This window comes from Hakea prostrata, chromosome 5, assembly GCF_041222555.1.
Source record: "Hakea prostrata isolate BN-2017 chromosome 5, UWA_Hpros_2, whole genome shotgun sequence".
NCBI classification, from domain to species: Eukaryota; Viridiplantae; Streptophyta; class Magnoliopsida; order Proteales; family Proteaceae; genus Hakea; species Hakea prostrata.
The window spans coordinates 17,310,763-17,335,983 of NC_142604.1; the positions used below are offsets into that span (position 1 = coordinate 17,310,763).

General features: G+C 38.0%; 1 protein-coding gene across 1 annotated transcript in view; it reads left to right on the forward strand.

Moving 5' to 3' along the window:
• The window catches only part of LOC149015518 (tRNA synthetase class I (I, L, M and V) family protein), a 59,003-nt gene that overhangs the window by 15,137 nt on the left and 18,645 nt on the right, over window positions 1–25,221 (forward strand). The window contains exons 6-15 of the mRNA XM_089155353.1: window positions 2,635–2,748; window positions 4,439–4,536; window positions 14,749–14,827; window positions 18,428–18,586; window positions 19,312–19,401; window positions 20,281–20,414; window positions 21,089–21,248; window positions 21,387–21,470; window positions 21,624–21,836; window positions 22,267–22,392. Of these exons, the coding sequence (XP_089011479.1) occupies window positions 2,635–2,748; window positions 4,439–4,536; window positions 14,749–14,827; window positions 18,428–18,586; window positions 19,312–19,401; window positions 20,281–20,414; window positions 21,089–21,248; window positions 21,387–21,470; window positions 21,624–21,836; window positions 22,267–22,392 (1,257 nt within the window). The remainder of the gene's footprint in view (window positions 1–2,634; window positions 2,749–4,438; window positions 4,537–14,748; window positions 14,828–18,427; window positions 18,587–19,311; window positions 19,402–20,280; window positions 20,415–21,088; window positions 21,249–21,386; window positions 21,471–21,623; window positions 21,837–22,266; window positions 22,393–25,221) is intronic.

The following is a 25,221-nucleotide window of genomic DNA, read 5'->3' on the forward strand; positions in this document are numbered from 1 at the left end:
GGTGAACTACATGGGTAGGGGTTTATTTATAATCTTGCAACTGCATTCCAAGTTGTACTCGAATAGAAAACTGAGTTGAAATATAACTCTAATAATAAGTAATGGCCTAGTAGTGACTGTTTAGTTGATGTCTATCAGGTCCTTGATAAGGACTAACTAATTAATGGTCGTTATATGGTCTATTAAATTAATGTGTATCAAGTCCCTGTTAAGGTCTATTTAATTAATTTGTATCACTGTAAATAGACCTAACCTAATTCAAACCACATAAATAAATCCAATTTTCGTACTTGGCCTTGACACTAAACTGATGGTCCCATATAATAGGCTGATGACCATGTAAACATCTGAAACAAAGGGACCCCATAGCTATTGATCCTAGGTTGATTTGAGGAAGCTGAGATGGATGTGTGGTAAAACATTTAAGGCTAAAATAAGGACTGATTATATTAAATCTGATAATCATTTGAAGTGGTATGTCCATGTTCGACGGAGTTCTCTTGATGCTCTTGTATGGAGGAGTGATTTGATTTGCATCGAAGGAAAAAAAAGAGCCCATGAACACCTAAAATGACCTTAGGGGAAATGGTGAGGAAGGACCTGCATAACTTAAGCCTTGTATCAAGTATGGCCTCAATAGAGCTGGTTGGAGGGCAAAGGTCAATGTAGATGACCCAACCCTATTTAATTTGGATAAGCCTGAGGTTTTGTTGTTGTTGATTTATCTGTATTTTAAGAGACTGAATTTCTGTTTAGTTCATTTTGCTTTATTTTTTCAGCTTAATTAATTGTATGTTGTCCTCTTATTAAACGTTTATTTTTTCTGTTTGCATTCAGCAATGTTATGCCAATTTTCTTAAACCATGTTGGCCATTGAAAATTTTTCTGGAGTACTTCTGGTTCCTGGACCTGCATATTTATCATTCCATTTTAGTACCATGGAGATCTGCATTTGTTTGCTTCTATGCATTCTGGTATTTCTGGAGGTTCCCTTTGTTAGTTGTCTACATCCCTGGTTTATCATGGGCGTGGTCCGATCATGGTGTATTGGAGACTTTGGATCATCCTTTAGCTGAGCTGGAAATGATGATTTTACAAAACCCTAATTTTTCTGGGACTGCCAACTAGTGTTTGGGCACCATAGAAGAACTGGTGATTTGGAGAATTGTACAGATTTGCTAGGTAGAGATGGGGATTCATTTTCTTTTAGATGTTATACTCAATAACAAAAAAGAAGTTGCTGCCTTCATTCAGTAGGTGGAGGGATACTTATTAATGAATTAAGTTGATGGGTCAAGAATGTCAATAACCTCCGCAGATGGTTCATTCTTCTTTGTTCATTCATACTTCTGGATTATCAGGGTTAAATGTGTTGTGGAAAAGTAACTTTTTTAAACTCCATGTGTTTTTAATTTTGTTCCTTCATTGGTCCCACAAATTTCTCTCTCTCTCTCTCTCTCTCTCTCTCTCCCTCCCTCTCTCCCCCCTCCCTGTCTCCCTCTCGTGTATATATATGTATATGTATAAAGCTTTTCAACCTTTTTCTGTAACTGTGCCCATTTAAGTAACTTGGCAATGTCACAGGCATGCCCTGCATAATATTTCTTCAGCGGTCTTCCATGCTTTTCTCAATTAAGTGTTTTAGCTTGAGGGGCACTCATCTGACTCATAAAAACTGACACGTTGCCTGCCTTTCAATCGTTTTTAACCTCGACCTATTCACTTTGAATTCTTGGCTGGAATAGGGAATGAATCCGAATATCTACACACAGGTGCGCACCCACACATACACATTTATATAGACAATAACATCAGGCAAAAACTGTATGATTGATTGACTAGTCCTGAAATAAGAAATGTTTATGCTGTGAATTATCTTTGTTGTTTATAGCAGTTAGTTTGATAGGATCCTATATCAGCATACATGTGGCTGCCAGACCTGAATTACAACTGAAAAGATTTTTATTATGATCCTTTGAAATTCCTCCGGTAGATTGTGTACATGTCAGCTGCCAATTAAGCATCAGATATTTGCTTCAACCCATTCTGTACCATAAAGTCTATCAGATATTGCCTCAGTACATTAGTAACGTTACATATTCCTAGCAATTGAAAGTAGTATTCCTCTTGTTTCCTGACCTAGCTTCAGCTGCATAAGTTTGATAAACCTGTTAAATGAAAGTAAATGGGCAAAAACCTTTACTTTCTTTTCTCCTTATCCTGGATATGTCCTTATTTTAGGTCATGCTTTTGCCACTTTGTCTTTTAGGACAATGTAACGGAATACAGAGTGCAAAACACATTGTTTCACTGTTTAAACAATCCTCACTCTGGGTCACAACTCTTAACTTTAATGGCAATAAAGCAGGTTGAAAGCAATCAGTTGTTCCTGCTTCTAAATTTGAGATCCATAAAACTATGCTAAATGTCTCAAAATTTCGTTATACAGCAAATCATTTTGGTATGACAATTTTATTTAGTCTAGTTTTGTGATGCCTTCTTGTATGTTACTACTGCAGTAGTTGGCATTACCTTTTACGAAGTATTGAACAGTAGGTGAAAATGTGTATATACATGTTTCTTGATATTTCAGTGTTCAACTATTTATTTCTTTCACATATTTCACTTCTGTAGGGGGAGAGCTTAATTGTGGCAGTTGACGATGATGGCTGCTTTACTGATAAAGTTTCAGACTTCAGGGGGAAGTACGTCAAGGATGTTGATAAGGATATTATCAATGCTGTAAAGGTTTGGATCTGCCATTTCTACATGTTCTCTCTAATTTGGATAACTTCAAACCAGATGAAGGTTGCCTGGGTCTGTAGTAAAGATGATTTTCAACTCTGAAAATTATCAGTAGTGGATGAAACAATTATAATAGACATCTATCACAACACATGCTTCAGTGGCAACTGGGGCAGTTTTCATAAAAAGTGATGGATTATTGAGCAATATAGTGGTTTATCATAAAGTATATTAGCTACTCCATTCCCTTTCATATTCATTGAGATTGGCTAATGTCAAATTGTGGTGGGTCAACTTAGTAATATGGCCCACATTGCATTAGCTTTTCTCTTTCCCTTCTATATCCAGCTGTTTAGCCTTTCCATTCTCGACTTCTCAACCATTTTCTAGGCTTTCTTTTGCTACTTTTGGTAAGCTTTGATTGGTTTGGGTAGTGATGGTTGGACACTTGGCCTAGGTTTGTTTCAATTTGGGTGCAAGATGGGGCGTGACAGGGCAAAGCCATTTTTGTGCTTGACCGAGCACAATGAATGCTTCCCCTGTTCCTCATCAGTTCTAATTCATAATATCTCTAATTAACCTGAATATCTTATCTGTTTAAAATTTTCTTTGTATCTGGTTTTCTGATCTTGATAAATAAAATATGACACATATATATGGTTTATAATATGACTTTGTTTGTCCATTCTTTATTTCTTTGTTGAGTTGCATGTGTTGGAAGGGAAGGTTGGTGGCGGTTGGAGTTGTAGGTTTTGGCTGATTTGACTATCCGAGAAATTTCCTTGTGTTCCTTACTTCCTTAAGTTATCCACTGAGCTTATGGAAAAGTTTCAGTCATCTGCTGTGTGTTAAAAGAATCATTTTCAGAGTCTCTATATGAAAAGTAAGATTGGGCCATGAGACTGCTAATTTTCCAATGTTGAGGGTAGAGTCATTTGTGGTTAATTAATGTGGGCTGTCTATATGTTGCAACAGAAGATGGTTCTCCATTTGGACAAAGAACCTTTGGTTATTGCTGCTTTCAAGGCCTTGTTTTGATTTAAAATTTGATGTCTTCTTTTTAATCTCTGTTAAACTCTTTGCTTGGCTTAATTGTACACTTGAAGTCCGTCTTTAGGTAGAGAATTTTGCTTTTGATTTTTTATTTTTGGGAGGGGGTGTGTGTGTGTTTGGAATTTGCTTAAATGGATGCCATATGAAAATTCCAGATTTGCTCGGGTCAATGTGTTAAACAATGTATACTAGCATTGGGTTCTTTTTGTGGACATGTTCTGTTAAAGACTTAAGAGGGCTTCCACCCCCAGCCCAGCTGGTGGGAATGGCATTCTGGATCTCTATCAATTGATTGATTGACGTGTTAGCTGGGGATATTGGGTTTTATTTGCCTACGAAATTTCAGTACCATCAGAGCTACCAGCAATGTGACATGGCAGAACTAGGTGTACAACAGTAAATCTTGCCTCCTAATTTACATTGTTGTAAAAGTAGGTGTCGCGTTGTTTGCCACCCAAGTAGAACAACAGTATAATCCAGGCCACTGCTTGAGAGGCCTGGAGCCTTTTCAAGAATTATACTGTGGCTGGTTGTTTTTCGATTTCTGCAATCTTTTGAACTAGTGTTCTAATACTAAAAAACTATAGACCAATTTTCATGTCAACATTTTCTCCATTATATTGACAAAATAATTTCACAGGCAAAATGCAGGCTCGTTAAGTCTGGAAGCTTTATGCATTCTTATCCTTTCTGTTGGAGATCTGAGACTCCTCTTATTTATAGAGCAGTTCCAAGCTGGTATGTGTGTTTTTGTGAAAGTGTTCCTTCTTTTTCTTCTCAACTAATTTATTATTGTTCTTTTTGTAATTGTGTAGTTTTTATTGTTAGATCGAGATGATGATGCTTCACTTTCTCCGCCTCTTATTTTTTTGACATAGTATCGGAGATAGCGAGTATTGACTCTATATGGCAAGTTCCCACCTATGCTAGCATATTTTACAGACGGATTACTGTTCACCTGCAAATATATGGCTGATAATGGCATTGATTCTGTCTGGTTAGATGTGAATTGTAGTGCAACTGAGATAAAATCATTAAAAACTCAAATTGGAAACTTTTTCCTAGTGAATTCTAGGATTACAAATGAAACAACTTACTAAATGTTGTAGATTAACTGATAATTGAAAGTTCCGGTATCATTTAGCCAATAGGTAGATCTTAGGAGACGAGCACTATTTTACTCACTTTAAGTAATGCAAAAGTTAGCCAAATTTACTTAAATTAATGGACCTAAAAATTTCATATAAAATGACAATTGGATGGACATATACTAATTCATGTCTAAAAATGATCTAACCAACACTTCTACTGTAATCATTCAGCATCTAAGAAAGAAATAATGCAATATTAATATAATAATAATGGATCTCTAAGAGCCTTTTTGGTATCGATTCTCATTCTTATTTTTGACATTTATTTTCATGTGTTTGGTGTCCATTTTAAATCCTATTTTGTTTAAAAGAATTGAAACACCCCCAAAGCCATTATAGACTTTATGTCTATTATGATTCTGGGTCAAGGACAAGGACAAATCATTTTTTTTTTGGCAAGCCATATACATCCTTTTTATGAACAACCTATTGCTTTTTTTTTTTTTCTCACTCCCAAGTCCTAACAATTTGTTCTCAATTTTCATTATCATTTTTTGTATCAAAATTTTGTTTTGACATACCAAACTTATTTTTCATTCCATAATTTTGCTTGACATAAGTTATCAAACCATTTTTTATTTTTTGACCAAAAAGGATTCTTGTATTCATTTTTTTAAAAATAGGCAAAATAGAGAATGTGATACAAAAAAGGACCTAATTAGAGGGAGGCACAACCGTTGTCATCTCTCGCTAAGGATCCATAGGGGAGGGGGAAGAATAACATAAATAGAATAATTAATAATTAAAAGTAGGATGACAACAAGAAATAAAATGAATCTGTAACTAGTGATGTAACCAAATGTCGGGGTTATGGTTTTATAATTGTTTCCATACAGTTAGGGTTAGCCCAAACATGGTGGGAGATCTCGCACGAGATATACCAAAATTCTGACGTAAACTTGGTGGCCCATCTCAGTGGGTTTTAGGGCCTTGATTGGGCTAAAACTTGGTATTTAGCCTATTTAAGGCCTTTTAAACACACTAATGGCCTTAGAATTGTGAGAAAATAACCCTAAGTATGTCTTCTAAGTCGACCCTATGTGTAAAATCGAAATGCTGTGAAATGCAATGTTAGACAACATGTAATGTAGAGATATCAAGTAATTCAAGTTATTAACTATCAAGTATCAAATACATTGTTTACCCAAAAAAAAAGTATCAAATACATTAACATTACATATCAAACTATCAAAGAACATAATGTCTTCAAAATTTTACCACCATAAGAAGTTTTAGACTTTTAGTAAGTCATAAATCATAATCCATAAATTCATATCACAAGAGTACAAAAGGAACAAGATTACAATTTACAACTTACAAAACTACAAGACAGCAATAGTATCACTTAGCATTCTACATCAATTGATTCTGAACGGTGGCCACATATGACTCCCAAGTCAACTCATCACTGTAGTATGTCACATATCGGTTTATATGGAACCGATATATCTCCATGTCGAATTACTGAAGGAATAACACTCTGGGGTAATCGTCAATCGTGGGTGGGTGAAAGAGCCATTACTGCTCATTGCTGTTCATATTGCTGTTGAATATATGTGTAGGGGTTTCTAAACCAATCAGTTACCTAGGCTCATGCTTCCCATGTTCAATTCAAGATCTTGCATGCTCGCATCATCATTTGTTTGCCCTAAGTTTGATCTGCTCTTCCTACTCCTACTCTCCTAGTATAAGTGCGGGAGATAGGGGAACTGTGGCTCGCATGTGTCGAATGACTCGGACTTGGTTTTATTGACCCTGACTTCCACTAGCAACACCACCAGCCTGATTGCCTCCGTGACTCAATGACTGATTTGGGCAACTTGGGCCTCTGGTATCATCGGCATCATCTGAACTCCCACTACTTGACGTCACCGTAGTTGTTTCAAGTCGACCAGGTGTCTCCACGAATAGTACACTTGGTCCTGCTGATGCTGCTACAAGAACTTGACCCTCATTAGAAGACATGTGGTCAGCCACAACATCTGAGTCCATGGCAACAACAAAGGATCCGGGTGCCCTCCTGGTCCATCTAGCGCTGGGCCACCTAGATCCCTAACCAATTGATATATGACATCATCTTCCTCGTCCTCTGCGGGGGGCTCGTGGAATATATCAGTCAACTCAATTGGTTCCCGATTTTCGTCATCTATATCATCTTGTATGTGCCCTACTCTCAATCTCATGTTGTAATGCACATATACCAAGTCCTCGAGCCTCTTTCTCCCCAATCTGTTCTGTACACTACTATGGATGAGCGAGAAGGTGCTTCCAGTTCCAATCGCAACCAAAGGATGAGCAAGTCTATGAGAGTACTGTAATTGCTATGTCCTTGAGATTTGGCGAACTAGTTCCATATAGCACCCACCAATCAACTGCATAACCAAATATAAGAATGCATTAGGCAAATAAATCTTAATACTTATATAAATTATTAGTTATCACTTACAGAGTTATAATAATGGACTATTTACCAGGATCATTGTTTTGCCTAGTTGCAACTGCAGAAGGCTTTCCAAAACTCCCAGAGGCATCCCTGAACTCTCTGATCTGTACATCAATTGCTCAATTATTGTACTTTTATTATTGTATATGCACTAATGCAAGAAGTTGAAGAAACAATTGAATAAGTTCTCACCTCTTCATTAATTGTCCCTTGCATGACGGGATTTGACACAAGCTTCTCCGCCACGTCTTGCACCACATTCATCAAACCCCAGATCATTCTTGTAATGGTACTTTGGGTTGAGGTAGTAAGCTTGTATTGTGGAAATAAAAAAATTTGGTTAGTGCTTTGGTTGTTTACTTGTTGATAAATTATAACTTATAACAAATTAACAAATTAACAATGTAAATCAAAGTATACAACAAAAACTTAAAGGCTTAAAAGTGACTCACCAGCCAAGTGCAAAGGATGCATTAAGTGCGTCTCCCATCTATCATCGATGATCCTCTCGTAGGATTTGAAGGAGCCAAGGGCAGTAGCTTTAACCAACTCTTTCATTTGGGGGGGGGGGGCATCATATATGTGGGGGCATTGTGGGCTTCTTCTCCAAATCCACCATCTTTAAAACAACACAACAGGCTCTAAAATGCCCACTGTCCTATTCAGCTACCTCCAAAAGGAATCATCAACAATGGTTTGTTGGACTACTACTGCATTAGGATGGCTAGATCCATGCTAATTAAACCACTCCTCACTTGCAAACATGTGCCGTAGACCCACCACTTTCTTCTCAAAGCTTTTCAGAGCTATATAGTTGGTGGCGAATCTAGTCAATCCAGGTCTAACTAGATCACCCTTACAGTGGTTCCTCATCATCTTCAGCACATAATCATGGTTATAAATAAAATTACTTTCCCTTCTAGCCTGTCAACCACATCACTGATTGACTTTCTCTTCCCCAAGTCCTTCAACATAAGATCAATCAAGTGTGCTCCACATGGTGTCCAAAAGAGGTGCATATTTCTACTCTTCTTCTTCATCAACATTTCACTAGCTTTTTTGAAGTTAGCACCGTTATCTGTGATAATTTGGACAACATTGTTTGGCCCTACCTCAAGGACCACCTATCTTAGAAGCTTGTAAAGGTAGTCAGCATCTTTGATTTTATTTGAGGTATCCTCTGACTTAAGAAATGATGTCTTTCCATTGCAGCTAAGCATGAAATTAATGATGGACTGTCTAGTAGGACCAGTCCATCCATCAGCGATCACAGTAACACTATATGTAGTTTACTTCAATGAACCAATGTATTTCTCCACCTCCTGCTTCACTTGTGGTAACTATTTATTCATTACGTCCCAAGCTGTTGGGCCTTTAACCCCAACACTTGCCCTAGCAACTGCATTGATCATCCCCTGATAGTATGGTGTTTTGGCTACATTGGCTGTAATGTTGTTGTTGAGCATGAATTTGTTGATTTCCAACCTAGCTTCCTCCTTCTTACTGTCGTCTTTACCTCTAGCAAACATATATGGAATACTTATTTGATAGGTGTCTTGGTCAAATGTGGCATCATAATGTGTAGTCTTCCTCCTTTCGGTTCTCTCACTTCCATGAAAACTATGTATAGGTGGCATGGATGCCCCTGACCCTAAACCACCTACTCCTCTTGTCTGTTCATATTGCCTCACATTCTCGAAATGTAAGAACTGTTTGCTAGCTTCCATTGCGGCCTTCATCTGGCTGCACTCGGCTTGTGACTCAATACCCATAACCCTCCTCTTCTCATCAACATCAACAAAAGGTCTAGCCAACACTGTATCCTCAAATTCCCTTTGCTTTTGTGCCATCTCCTCTTTTTTTTTTTTTTTTTTTTTTTTTTTGTCTCCCTCCCTTTAAAGTTGCTGCAATTGCTTTTTGCACTTCATAAGGAACCTTGGGACACTTGGAAGCATCTTTGTAGCCATCAGTCAAATGTTGCTTTAATTTGGTTGAACCACTAGAATTCAAGGCCTTGAGGCAATACTTGCATCGGGATTTTTTCTTGTCGGCAGTCAGTGGATCCCCATGTTGCCAATCAATGTCCTAAGATAATTATTTTATGTAAAAACAATTTATAAAACAACAAACACACACTTTGTTCTAAGATAACATATATACAATGCTAGATTACCAAAAAAAGCATATATACAATGCTCAAACAGAAATGTTTGTATTTTGAAAATAAACTACATAATACGAGCATCATTTAAAAAAAAAGATAATTTTTTAATAAAATATTATTTTTCATAATTATTTTATTTAATTATTTAAATAAAAAATAAAAATAAATACAGCAAACATGATAATCAAAATATGAATACATGGGGTTGTAGCCCTCTCAATGTAGTTTAACATAAGTGATGATCACATTCATATCATAAGTGTTTTTTTATATTTTTTAATTTTTAATTTTTAATTTTTAGATAATATATTTTTTAAATACGAAAATTTAAAAAATAAATTGATAACAGATAAATTTGTTTCCATGAAAGTGTAGATCTTAGCTAGTAGATCAACACGTATTTATACTACCCTCACACACCCATTATAGAACATTATATTTGAAAAAAATTCAAATTTGAGAGAAAATCTTACCTTTGTTGAAGATCTAGTTGAAATAGGCTTGAATGATGATAATTTGATGTTGTAGATGTGTTAAGGATGTTTAGAAGTTAAATCCCCAACAAATTCCGGAAAAAAATCAAGTTTTCGGCAAATTTTGAGGGTTGCAACATACGAACGAAATGAATGAGAGGCGAGATATGCCTCTTCACTTTACGGGCGAGATAGGGGTTAACCCCTAAACAGGTGGTTGGACCACCTTGGCGGATTCGAGGATGGAATTGTAATTTGGATGAAAAAAAACATGGTGTAGAGTATAATAAGAAAGAACACCAACTTATCATACATAGGTTGGTCGATATTATTCGCGGTCGGGGGGGGCGTGCCGTGGGGCGGGCCTGCTCCCTCGTGCGGCGGCGCGGCGGCGGGCCAGCCATTCCGAAACGGGGGAGGCCAGGGGGGGCTTCCCGCTTTTTTTTTTTTTTCCCTCCCCTCCCTTTCTCCTCCCCCCCCCCCCTCCCCCCCCGCCCCCCCCGGTTTTTTCCTTTCCTTCTTTTTGTACACCAACCCCCCCCACCTCCTACATTTCTTCAGTTCCTTCCAATTTTTTCTACCTCGCTACCATCCCCCCCCTCCCCCTCCCGTTTGCAATCATAACCTTTTCCCCTTCTTTTTTTCCCTCCCGTCGTTTTCTTTTTTCTCACTCTCCTCTGATCTTCGGCAAATTGAGGGTTGCAACGAGAGAGAGGCGAGATATGCCTCTCTCGAGCGAGATAGGGGGTTTTAAAACCCCCTAAACCAGGTGGTTGGACCACCTTTGGCGAGATCTCGCTAGGATGGATGATATTGTTAAATTTGGGATTTTAGAAAAAGCTATGGGCTAACAAAATCTAATGGGTGTAGAATTTGGATAATAGAGAAATGTGGGATAGGTTTAAGGTTTCGTTGAGAGGAATGGGATAAATCTTGGTTTATATGGTTAACTTAGAGATAGCTAAAAATGGGCAAATTTGGCATGAGTTGAGTTTGGGGTAACTTGGGTTCTTGGGAAGGGTTATTCGGAATCTTGGGAAGGGTTTCTTTGATCTTGGCTACTCTTTTCTCTTTCTTGATTTGTTTTGTTTTGTTTCTTTTCTTTTCTTTTCTTTCTTCTCTCTTTCTTTCTCTTTTCTTTTCTTTTTCTCGTTTCAGATCTGCTGCAAAAAGGGGAAGGGGTCAGATGGGAGAAGGAGGGGTAGGGGGTGCCGCAAGGTCCAGGGGAGGGTGGGGGGAGGAATGCGAGTGAGAGAGGAGGGCGCGGTGGGGGGGGGGGTAACGGGTGGGGCTTCCCTACTTACTTGAAGAAGGCTGCTGGTCTGTTGAATTGATGCCGGAGATAAGAAGATCTTGAAGAAACTTGAAGAAGATGCTCTCAAAACCCAACCGTGGCTCTCCGAAGAAGGCAACGATTCAATTCCCTTAATAATAAAATTAATTCAACTTGCCTTTACAATGAGTATGGTGCGTTATATATAGCCTTACAAATTGAGGGAAAGACTGAAGACTCTAATTAGGAAATAAAGACTTACACAACTAGGGAGTCCTTTATAGACTAGGACCCCCTTACAACCAATTAAATAACAGCCACATAATCAAAAGAAACTAACGTGCAAAAGAATACCTAATTATCCACAAGGAATCTTAATATAAAATATATTCCTAATGGTGTTCCAGCTCTAAGTGGGACTGATGTAAACCAAGGAGGATGGCATGTCATGGCTTCAGATCTTCCCAATTTTGAACATTTTTTGGGTTTTAGGTTTGGCTTGGATTGTTTTGATATGCGATGGGAATCTCTAATTGGTTAAATTTAGGTGGGTTAAGGGATCAAGGAAGGTTAGGGGTCTTTCCAAAACCTTAATGAGTGAGAAGAAAATAGTTGCTTGGTTGGTCAAATTGAGATGGGTTGGAATTTTTGGATTGATCTTTTTCTAATTTTCCCAAATCTTTTTCCTTTCTTTCTTTTCTTCTCTCTTTCTCTTTTTTACCCTGCTGGCTTTTTCTTCTTTTCTTGTTTGCTGCACTAAAGAGAGAGGCCGAGAAATTGGGGAGGGTTAATATCCCCGGGGGGGGGGTAGGGAAATAGGTCCAGAGGCGTCATATGGGAGTGGGAAAGGGGTTTAGAGGCTGGCGCTGGGTAGGGTTTTGTCTAGGGTTTAACCAATTAATGAAAATGATGGAATAATAATAGGAGAAAAATAAAAAAAAATAAAAGAATTATATGAAGAATAAATACGGAAAGAGAGATGTCAGAAAGGAGAGAGAAAATATTAAAAATAAATAAAAAAATTTAATTAAATTTTAACTTTTACCAAAATAGTATTTTACCTTTATCTATCTATCTTGATCTCGGACTGAACTGCTCCAAGAATTAGTGTTAGATCATTTTAGATTATGAACGAGACTGAATCCACAGCCATAGAGGTACCCCTGCTTAGCTTTACAGGAGACCCTAGCAATACAGTTTGGAGACTCCTTATAAAGCTGTAACACCATACTCGATGGACCAAAACATAGAATGAGCTGAAAAGCTGAATTTTACTAATCCGAAAAACTTAGTCATAGCATGTGACGGTTGGCTTTTATACCCTTACGAATAATGGAATGTTAACAGACTAGAAGTCCTAAGTGGTCTCAAACTACCTCGAGCAAATTAGAAACTAACTCCAACTGAGATGAACTGAAATTAGAAGATTTAATTAGACTTGGGGTTTATAGTTCAGCCCTTACGAGGTTTTCTTATCAACTCTCATGAGGATTAATTAAATAACATGCATCAGCCCACAACTGTCCCTATAGGACTGATTATAATATTACCCAAATAAGGAACACCTAGACTGAATGCTATGAATTTCGGCTCAACCGACCTACTTTTTATGGCCCAATGCCTATATGACCCAACACTTGTCTATTCTAAGGATAAGAGCCTAATCTGATGCTGGATCTGCATCAAGGAGAGTTGAACACATGATCTTTTAATTGTGGGGGGTGTTGGTCCTTGCTAAGGAGTCTTAATGGTTTTTTGAGCAGGCTTTAGCACTGCAGTCCTGGATTAGTTTTGGACCAGGTTTTACCATTAGTATAGGTTGGGCTGGAGTATTTGCTCTTGATTGCCATACTGACTAACATATAAAGCCTAAAAGTGAGTTTGTATGCAGGTGAAAGAAAAGTTTTATTTTTATTAGTTGGTTCCCATATTGGTCCATAAGTGGACACATTTGTATCTAATATTTAATTCTCAATTCTTAGTCTTTTAATTTAGTTTTGGAGATATCTTAATCACCTTAAGAGTGCCTATTTGGGAATGTAATTGTGTCACTCTAGGGATTTTTTTGTCCTATTAAGTAAGCAATGTAATCAACCCCCTCCCCACATCATTTCTTGAATTGATTCGAATGGATTAATATCCTCGGTAGTTGCCTTTTCTCTTGTTTTGCCCTCCCCATGATGTTACTTTCAACTTTATATCTATTTCTTTTATTTTCTCTTTTCTCACTTAGGAGTTTTGATTCAAAGTCACTTTCTCCTTATTTGTCTCCTATATTTTTTTCTTCCAAGTTGGACAGCAAAGCATGATCTTCCTCCCTCATCCCTTTTTAAGGCATCGAGCTGCTTTTTCTCTCCTTTGTTTCACTCATCACTCTTGACTGTTAGATTTGACACCATGTTGATCTGAGTCATCTGACTATACCGTTGAGAAATGAGTCCCTTATCTTTAATCCTTGAACTGAGTGCCATCACCTACAGATCAATTGATAAACTTGCATCAATTTGGTTCTGAATTTTTTTTTTGGGGGGGGGGGGGGGGGTGTAAATATATATGTTTGTGATAATTGAGCTGTTTTGTGAATGGGGAAGGAATACATATGTTCTTGCCTATTCGGTTTTGTGGATTATGTAAAAGTAGTAAGTTTTTTATTTTTTTATAATTCTGGGGTGGAGGAGTTTATGTGGTCAGAGAGTCCTGACTCCTTTGGTGAACCATTGCCAGGTGTAATGAGGTTTTTATTGCTGGTTTTATTGGTACAATTGATTGTTACTTCTCAAAAGGAAATGATCAGTTATAGAACCGGAATGCCAGAATAGTTTACCATACATCATTCAAATTCTTCAAGTTCCTACTTGAGTTCAAGCTTATCTAAGATAATCTAGGACTCTATACTCTGTAGTCTCCATTTAAGATCAATTATGCCTACATTTTGATACTCGAAAACTGACTTGTATAGATAGACAGATCGAATATGATACTTTCTGGATTGCTTGTCCTAACAGAAATTAATGTTGAAGAATAATGATTGAATGAGGTTGATGCTTTGTTTCCATGACCCCAACTGTTTATGTTTTTGCTTGCTCTTTTTATGTACAAGTTTTCGGTGAACCAGCATTTATCTCTTCAATATGAAACAATACCCCCCGGGGGGGCTTAAAAGACTATTCTTTATTGCGTAGGTGTGAATCATTTGATGTTCCCATAGCACACCTATTTATTTATTGTCATAATCTTGTCTTATACACCCCCAACCTTCAAGATAAGACAGTCATTTTGTGATGAATTTGAATATTATTTGTTTTTGATCATCTTCATCTAGTTTGTGATGTGTTCATACATGTTTGATTTGGTAACTGGTATTGCATTTATCATTTGTATAGAATTTGTGATTCATGTTTTTACTTTTGCTTGCACCACTCATGGATTTTCATCAACTCTCATAGGTTTGTTGCTGTGGAAAAGTTGAAGGATCAATTGGTAGAAAATAACAAGCAAACTTATTGGGTTCCCGATTATGTTAAGGTTTGGTATTTCTGTTCCCAAAGTACCTTAATTTTCATTTTCGGGGTTTTTTTGCAGGATATTTTCTGTCAGATTCTTTAGATTTAAAAAAAATTTAATTTCCTCTATACATTTATCTACAATAAAATGAAAGAACCTCCGCTCTCTACTAGAGGAAACTCCAAAAACCAAATAGCATCATGAAAATGAACAATGCAACCTTGGACTCACTCGAACCCACTTGGTGTTCCAGATGGAGTTGATCAAGGTCCAATAAATTTTCTGCTTAATAAGATATCTAATAATTTTTTTTAATTGAGTTTATGCTATCTGTTTTTATTTTAGAATCCTGTTTAAGTTTAAGGATTAGTATTGTTTGAGTTAGGAGTCTCTTAATTTATTATTAAATGCTTATGTAGTTGCCATTTTATTTTTATGGAATGGTGAAAGCGGATTAATGATGATGCTTGTTTATACTTGTCCACCCCTCCCTCCGCTTCTTCTTCTCTTTTTTCCTCTTCCACTTCTATTTTCGGAGGTTTCCTCTTCTTTACTGTTGTTCACTCTTTTCTTCTTTCTTCTCTAGTTACACCATTGCCTTGTCTCTGGGATTTATTTCTTTAGTAGCATGATACATACACCAATATTGAGGGGGTGCACACTGTAGGGGTAGAATATAAGGAGTTGTAGGGGGTCAATTTCAATAATGGAAAGTACTTTGTTAGGATTGTGTTGGGGCTATATTAAGGGGAAGAGCGCAGCTGTGAAGGGGGAATTGTTTAATGTTTTGTTTGGAGGCAAGCTTGCTTGCAGAAAGGGGAAGGGGGAATTGGTTAGTGTTTTGTTTGGGGGCAAGGTTGCTTGCAGAAAGGGGAAGGCCCTTGCATCATTTTGAAGAGTGTATTGAGGTTTAAGGAGCTTCTAATGGAGTACAGTTACTGAGTTTAATGCATTGACAATAAATTTCATCTTTAGATCTTGTTTATACGATTTGAATGCTCTATGTGTGTCTTAGTGAATCTATTTAGGCTTGATGTAAGAGTCTTAACAACTGGTATCAGAGGAGTTCAATTTGTGGGAAGAAAGATGCAAGCCAGATTCTCCATCTTTTCAGGTGATGGTAATGTGAAGCATGGTTCGAGGAGACTATATTCTGTTGTTTCAAACATCAGAATTAGTATGTCTATTGATTGGCTTCCCAACACCTAGAAAGGACACCTTGGATTAGGTGTACTGGAGGAAATGGCTGGTCATTGCTTGGCTGGGCTTCAAGGAAGCCTTACTTGTTGATTTCGATAATGGGAAGGATACATATTCAAGAGTGGAGTTATGAATCAAACTAAAATAGTTTCGGGAAGAAGATGTGGAACAAAGGAGGGGGGGGGGTGGGCTGCTGGCTGCAGGGTGTGCCTTGCTGTGTCTGGAGAAGAATAGGAAGTGGATTATCAAGCTTGGAGTAGGACATCTACCATAGTGGGACTGAGTGTAGTAGTTGTGCGATTGAATCGGGAGGCCAAACAATGTCATTAAAGGAAGGTAGAAAGGGAATAGCCATCGGAGGTGTACAACCAATTGTGAGGTCTTGCCACCACACTTGGAGAAGGCGACACAGGAGGGGTTTGAGTGCTCTGACATTTTACCCTAGGCGTAGTTATGTTCTAATGGACCACCACAGGTGGGTTTCTCTTGGAGGCCTACTAGAGGAAGAATGAAATCCGTCCAAAAGAGCCCTTATGAGCCTGGCACATTTTGTTAACCCAAAGTCCAAGCCATCTCGTTATTAATTTGTCCCCAAATAATTCAGATGGACCCAGGTCCAGCCCGAGAACCAGTATGACCCACAGATTCAACCCTGCGGTGATTCCACCGAATTGACAGTCAAGGGTATCATTGTCTTCAACATCCCAAAGCTCTTCCCCTGGGACCAGAAATTCCTCCGGCTTTGTGAACCAAAGGGTCTAGGAACCAATAGAGGTGACACGTGTGTCTATTTTGATCCCAAACGCAGTTGGGTTGCAGCTTGTTGTTGAGTTCAAATCTGGATGGTGCGACAGCCATGTCTAGGCATCTGCTTTGGATTGTTTGTTCCCACAATAAGGAGCCAGAGCTTCGGAGGTCTCACGAGGATGAATGATAAGGATAGAGCAAGAATTGAAATTACAGTTTTGGCCGGTGGTTCAGGAAGACCTCTCACTGGAGTTGCTTAGTGGTGAATGCTGTTTTTGCAGGTCAGTGGGCCTTCCAACTCAAGGTTTGGTCCACAATATGGGATGACCAGATCTTCCATTTCTCCTATGATTAAGGAACTATTCCACGGTGATGCTGGTGTGCTTGTGACTGCTTCTAATGTGGCTATTTTTTGTGGTAAAAGGATTGCAAAATTTGAGAAAGCTTTTGAGCAGGTAAGGATCTGGGATTGGGGATTGCTTCTTATGGGTGAGGTGCTCATGGTTCCTGCCCACATGTTTTACAAGGTCCACAGTGTCACTAAATTCCGTTGCAAACTGGGGTTTACTGCTACATTCCTGAGAGAGGACACATGCATTGCAGACCTGAACCTACTTATTGGTCCTTAGTGGTATGAGGCAAATTGGTTAGTTTTGATCAAGGGAAGATTTATTGCGAACTTTCTGGGAGAGGAGCAATCTATCTCTTTGTTCGAGTTGCAAGTTGACTTCTACTATGTATACATTTTTCCAGATACACTTGTGAGAGAGGAAACACATGTTACTGACCTGAACCTTCTTATTGGTCCTTAGTGGTATGATGCAAATTGGTTAGTTGTGGTCAAGGGAGGATTTATTACAAACTTACTTGGAGAGATGAGCAATTTGTCTTTGGCTCTAGTCACAAGTTGGCTTCTACTCTACATAAATTTTTTCCAGATAGTTATGCGTGGATTGGTCGTGGAACTAGCATGGTTCATGGTTGTTAGACAAGCTTGTGAACATCAAGCTTTGATCTCACCTCACTTTGAGGGCAAAGTGAAACTAGAGGAGGGAAGAGTTGATAGGACATCAATATTGAGGGGCACACACCGTAGGGGTAGAATATAAGGAGTTGTGCGGGATCAACACCAATAAAGGGAAGTAGTTTTTTAGTATTGTGTTCGGGCTATATTAAGGGTAAGAGAGGGACCGTGAAGGGGGGACCAATTAGTGTTTCATTTGGGGACAAGCTTGCCTGCAGGAAGGGAAGACCTTTGGGGCATTTTGAAGAGTGTGGTCTAGGTAGCCTTATAATGGAGTTTCAGTTACTGAGTTTAATGCATTCACTATTTACATTTTGTCTTCAGATCTTGTTTTACATGATATAAATGTTCTCTGTGTTTGAGTGTGTGCATGCGCACATTTAGGGCTCTATTCGAGGGTCCTAACATAGTATCTTACATCTTCCAATCCTAGGATGGCAATTCCATGCATCTTGATGCACTTGAATATGTAGATTGTTGGACTCATTTGTCCGCTTCTTTGGCTAGTATGATTCTACTTTGCCTATCATAAGTAGACACATCCATATGGGGTCCAAATGTATGGATGAGTTTTATGTCCATTGTTACATGTTTTCTGTTCTCTTTATGTCTTGTTGATGGTCATTAAGTTTTCATCTGTTTTATTGCAGGAAAAACGCTTTCACAATTGGCTGGAAAATGCTAGAGATTGGGCTGTCAGTCGTAGTAGGTTTTGGGGCACTCCTCTTCCGATATGGGTTAGTGAGGATTGGGAGGAAAAGATAGTCATGGATTCGATTGAAAAACTGGAAAAGCTATCTGGGGTGAAGGTCTGTTAGTCTCTCTATTCCATTAAGCCTTTCTTCAGTTCCTTCCCAATCATGTTTATATTGTTGTGCATTTGAAAGCTAGCATAGTACTGTAAATAGTAGCAACTTTGGTCACTAAGTTGAAAAATATTAGAGTTCGTGACTGGAGCAATCAAACCCTCATTTTATTTTTGATGTCATCTATTACATGTGCACTCTGCAAAGTGGCCATGTTATGGGCATGGAAGAATTATATGATTATTGTTGATTTATATTGTCATTTACAAGTGTTATCTACTGCCAAATCTATTAAGAAATGAATAATCTTCCTAAGAATATCTAATTAGTGATGCATTTGATATTATGGTTTATTATGTTCACTTTGAAAGTTGTAGATTAGGATCCTTTATCCAAGATAAGCCAAGGACTAACTGGGAGGTAAACGATCTCCTGGTGGATTTTATTGAATTACTACCGTAGTTACTGCTGCTTGTTAGAGAACCCCGTATTCTGGTGATATGTCATGAAGTGTTCTTCCAACTCTTATCAATGGATCAGGCGGAAATACATCCTTTGTGAATACCTTTTTGGTTTGTTGTCTTCAAGTCTCCCCCCGTCTTCATCACATTTGCCTTAAAAAAGTTGAGATGTGAGAATGCTTCAATAAACTACTTGTGTTTTAGATTGAAATGTGTTATGCTTTTACATTTATTATTGTATTCTTGATGCTGTTCTTTATTTTACAGGTGACTGATCTGCATCGTCACAATATTGATCATATCACAATTCCATCTAGTCGTGGCCCAGAGTTTGGTGTTCTTCGACGAGTTGAGGATGTAAGAACAGTTGATGTTTGTGTTGAACGTGTCACTGTTGTTGCCTTTGTGTTTTCATATGCAGAAGTTTTATCCAGGAAGGCTTACATTTACATGATTGGGATCAATACATTTAATAAAACAAACAGTGGCATCAGCCCAAAAGAAACCATTGTTTCTTTGGTTAAAGGATGAAAATTTTCAGTACTAATGGTGATGCTTTTCTAGTACTGAAGTACACCCCTCAATGAGATTCAAAAATTCTGGTAGAACCTTAGAACCAATAATTTAATCCATTGGTCCTAAAATCCACTGCAGGGCCATGTGGGTTTCGACAGTATCATTTGGGATTGAAATGTCTTCTATTGGAGGGTAATTTCATGGCACTCCTTTTGTGTCAAGTAATTAGTTGGTGAACCTAGTTCATTTATGGAAAAAATGGCTATTCTTATGACAGCAGAAGTTACAGCCATTTATTAAACCACTGAATACAGTGGATCCCACAGTTTTAAATGAGGTAGACCTCCTGTGTTGAGCTGGTGTATCAATACTTGTTACATATGTCATATTTTTGGTTGTTCATTTCATTTAAATGGTTTCAGATAAGGTTATATTTACTTTCAAGGCCAACCTATCATGCCTTCAGTTCCTCTTTTTCTTTCTTTCTTCTTCTTTTTTTTTTTTTTGGGGGGGGGGGGGGTTTGATATTGCTATGTTGCTTTTGGACTATGTTGCTGTTGTTAGTCCAAACAAAAGAGGGTGAAAAATCACTAAGGGGCCACTTAAAAGAAAAAATGAGAGGAAAAATAAGTATTTCAAAGGCCTTGGTTTCTTTTGTGTCCTTCTTTCTTCGGATTTATCTTTTTTGCTCCATTTGAAATGTCTTATTTTTTCCTGCAGGTATTTGATTGCTGGTTTGAGAGTGGGTCCATGCCCTATGCTTATATCCATTACCCATTTGAGAATGTTGAACTCTTTGAGAATAACTTTCCTGGGCATTTTGTGGCTGAGGGGCTTGATCAAACTCGTGGATGGTTAGCGTCTTATCTTGTTGCTGCTGCTGTTGTTGTTGTTGTTATTGTTACTATTTCAAATAAATTAATGAGGAAAATCCATTTCACATTTATTTTTAGGTTTAACCTTTCTACGTTCTTAATCTTGAACTTGTCTCTTTTATTATTTATTGATCTCTGTTTTTTCCTATTACATACGATGTTGTGAACTCGTGGTTTTTAGTTTTTGCATTATATTCCTGTTGTGTTGAATTTCTTTGACATGGCCACTGTCTTGGTAGTATGCATTTTCAGCTTTTCTTGCATCTAACATCCTTGCCATGTTATTCATCCAAAAGAAATATCCGTGCCATGTTTATTCCTCTCTCTGTAAGAAACATTAGTTTCACTGTTTACTGTTTCATTAAGTGTCAATTGTGCTTTAATGATTTGGTTATTCCCAGATCAATCTTTCTTTAAATTTGCCAGTGTTGAATTTTCTTATGAATGGATTTTCATATTGATTTTTTTTGTTGCATGGTTGAAGTTCTCATTTCCATGGTATAAAAATTTATAGCAGTGGCAAACTGTGGGATCAATTTCATTAATTTATCTTATGGTTTAATCTGCTTAGTGGCCAATGGTTTTTTTTTTGAGAAGTAGCATTGCCTACGGGGGTGTATTATTAATGTTTTGTTTGTCGCATCTCGCTGCAGGTTCTATACTCTTATGGTTCTGTCTACTGCATTATTTGGAAAACCTGCATTCAGGAATCTCATTTGCAATGGCTTGGTTTTGGGTGAGGATGGTAAAAAATTGAGTAAAAGATTGAAGAACTACACGTCACCTATGGAAGTTATAAATAATTATGGAGCTGTAGGTTATTGCTGCTGTACTAATTTCAACTATATAATTTTTTCTCATTGCTTTAAAAAGATGCATTCTTAATTTTCCTAGGCCCATTCAGAGTTGTTATATAACCATTTTGTGTTCCCCAAAAAAAAATGGTTACAGGACGCATTGCGACTGTACATTATCAATTCCCCAGTTGTCCGTGCGGAGCCTTTAAGGTTCAAAAATGATGGAGTTTTTGCTGTTGTGAGTATTTTAGTTTAACATGAATTTTGTTGTGTTTCCTTCATTTCATTAGCCATGCTCTCATTATTCATTACTTTTGCTATTGTTAAATGTTCTCTGAAATCTTTATAATTATTCTCTCATTCCATGCTTTTGTCTGCTGTTATGGTTTAGGTGAAAGATGTCTTTCTTCCATGGTACAATGCTTATAGGTTTCTTGTTCAGAATGCAAAAAGGCTAGAGGTTGAGGGCCTAGCACCATTTGTTCCTGCTGATCAAATCACTCTTCAGATGTCAGGAAATGTGCTTGACCAGTGGGTCAATTCTGCTACGGAGAGTCTTGTTTATTTTGTCCGCCAAGAAATGGATGCTTATAGACTGTACACGGTTGTGTTTCTTTCTTTTGACATTTTAAAATTCAATCTTAATAACATGATGAGCTTCTGTGCTAAAGATTGAAGAAGTGATGTGAATAAGATATTTAATTATTAGTTGTATGACCCTGTCAAAGGTTAACCCTGTGGTTATTTTACCTTGGATCTTGAATCAAACTTCAGACACATCACCTAGTAAGAACTGAACTCCAGCCTGCTTGCATAGCTTAAATGTAGAGACCTCTAATTGGCATTTCTATGCAGGCTTTAAAGTTCATTGACCATTTTGGTTTCACCCAGGGTTGTGTCTAAACATGTTTGGTTTTCACTGATAGGCGTTTCTATGCAGGCTTTAAAGTTCATTGACCATTTTGGTTTCACCCAGGCTTGCGTCTAAACATGTTTGGTTTTCACTGATAGTAGTTTCTTCTTGTGTTTCACAGGTGGTACCTTATCTTTTGAAATTTATTGACAACCTTACCAATATATATGTACGCTTCAATCGGAAAAGGCTGAAAGGCCGTACAGTGGAGGATGACTGCAGAGTAGCATTATCTACCCTTTACCATGTAAGATGGCTATATTTAGGGTGATGATTTGTATGATTCCATCTTTTATTTTCTTCATGCTCATTTTGATGTTAATGAATACAAAAAAGTCAGTTAGGTTGATCTGCTACCGAGCTGGTAGTCTGTAGGCTGGGTTAGGGTTTTAAAATTTTTAGTAATTTATCAATGTAGATCGTACATCTTGGGTTCAGTTGGGCCAGGTAAGCCTTCTCTTACTTAATATGGGCTTTGCTAGAATTTTTAAATATGAAGTTGAGGATTTTTTGGAATTTTGACAGTATCTGTCTATTTGTGGAAGTAAAAAAAAAATATTCTTCAACCTCATGACAAACAGGTGATGAGTTTAATCTCGAGAGCGAGATCTCGCCACATTGAAAAACCGAGATCTCGGTCGAGATATACAATTATTTGGTGTCAATTCGGTGGCCCATTTTGGTTGATTTTAGGTCCCAATTGGGTTGAAACTTGATATTTAGCTTATCTAAAGATTTTTGAACACATTGGTGGCCTTGGATTTGTCAGAAAACAACCCTAAGTATGATTCTAAATCTACCAGTAGTGTTAAACCGAAATGTTGTAGGATTCGTGAATGCTAGGTTATACAACATGCAATATAGAACCTTTAAGGCATATAAATGAAAAGCAAGTGTATCAAATGCATTAAGTAACCTAAATGTTATCAAAATTCCATCCATATGAGTATCAGAATCTCAATTTAGAATAGAATAATAAAATTATACAACCATTAGAAGTTCTATATAAGTCATTAAATAATAAGTTCATAAGACAAGTAGAGAATGATTGATCTTCCTTTGATGTTGTAGATGTGCTAAGAGTAGTTGCAAGTGAAAATCTAGCGGAAATCCAAAAAAAAGAGGCAAAAATTGAGAGTTCCAGCGAGATCCACGACGAGATATCCCAACTCTCTTCTCTCGATCTCCATCTCATCTTGCCTAATTGAAAAAACAAGATATCTCTCGAGATCTTCCACCATGCTCATATCAGTGCCAAGTTGTCAACTTACCTGGGCTTTCTGGTTGATTCACATCCTATTAGCCTCTGGAATGTCCAACTATAAACAACTGAGTTCTTTGAGGGAAAGCTCTGAAATCAAATTTGGTGGAAGAGGAAGAACCAGATGTGGACTTTGATTGGGAACTCTCAGTTCAACAGCCTTCCAGCCTTTGGTGTTGCAACCTGAATTGACCTGGGGTAGTGATTCTTATCCAGATTCTGTAGTTTGAGGCTAAAAGAGAAGGATATGAAGTTAGATCGAGCTTTTATTTGTTGAATTCCTAAAACAGTGTCTTAGGAAGCAGTAGAAAAAGAAATGGAGAGAAGAGGAGAATACATTAGAGCTGGAAAAGAAAATGTCTCATGACATATGGCACAGATTGGAATTTCCTGGCCAACAATGCTGCATGTGGAATAGAAAAAACTATTCCAATTCATCCAGCTCAAGTGTAACTGTTGGGAGCTTACATTGATAATATTTCTAAAATATGAGAGAAACCCCCTACTTTAACTGTTATAAACTCCAGTCTAACCATTCGACCTTCTGTACAAAAAATAACTATTAATTAGCATAAGATACATAAGTAGCTTCAAATAAAAAGAACCTTAGACATCCCTTTCGAGCTGAAAACAGGATTGGGTGTGTGTTGTTTTGTTTTCTTTCTTTCTTTCTTCTTCTTCTTCTTCTTTTTTTTTCAGTATTTCCAGTCCACGTCATGTTTGTCCAGCCATGAAAGTGCTACTGCATTATTTCTTTCTGTTCAGAGGAATGAACCCCCTTCCAGTTAGGGACTTAGGGTGTGAACCCATGTCGCTATCTGATTAAAGTAATTGAAGGAGAAACCAAGGTAAAAAATTCGATCGAAATGAACATTTCGACCTTGGAAAAGGTCGAAATTTCGAGGTTTCGGTCGAAATTTCGACCGAAACTGGATACTTTTTTCCTGATTCTTGAAAACTCAATTTCGAGCCTCAAATGCACTCAAATTGATTTGGATTTTTGCATACTAGCTATTTCAAACATAATAAACACTATAATAACTACTAGTTTACTAAAAAACTACTGAAAATGTAACATCCAACATTCCAAGTATATAGTACATGAATCAGAGAAGAAGTTGTATTGTTATTACTTACAAGTTACAACTTACAACTTACAACTTGCTTACAAGTCTATTCTATTCAAGCCTCAAGGTCTCGGAAAAAAGAAATATAACCCAGAGGGAAAGTGGAAAGAAAAAGAAAGGGCACAAGAAAGAAAGGGGAAGGGAAAAAGGAACGGGGTGGTGGGCCGGGGGGGAATAGTGTGGAAGAGAAAAAGAAAGAAGGGGACAGGAGAAGGAAAGGAAGAAAGGGAGGGGACTGATAACGAAGTGGGAGGGACACCAAAGCAAGGGAAAAAAGGAGGGGGAGGGAGAGAAGGGAGGGAACCAATGGTCATAACAAAGGAAAAAAAGGAGGAGAAAAACAAGAAAGAGGACGGGCCAGCCAGGACCTCAGAGGTGGAGGAGTCTCAGATACAAGCAGACAAGAAAAGCCGGAGGATGGAGGAGGACCAAGATGGGGGGAGAGCAGGCCTCCCCCGAAAGGAGGAAACAGGAGAGGAGGGAAGGGGGGGGAAGAGTGAACGGGGGGACCAGGCAGGGGTGGTGGTGGTGGAGGATAGGAAGACAGAGGCCAACACAAAAAGACACAACCACAGAGGGAGGGAGTACACGGGGAGGAAAAAAACCCACCGGGTGGATGCACAGGGGTGGACGAAGGAGGGGGGGAGGGCCCGGGAGAAGCCCAAAGCCCAGAAGACATTGGGAAGAC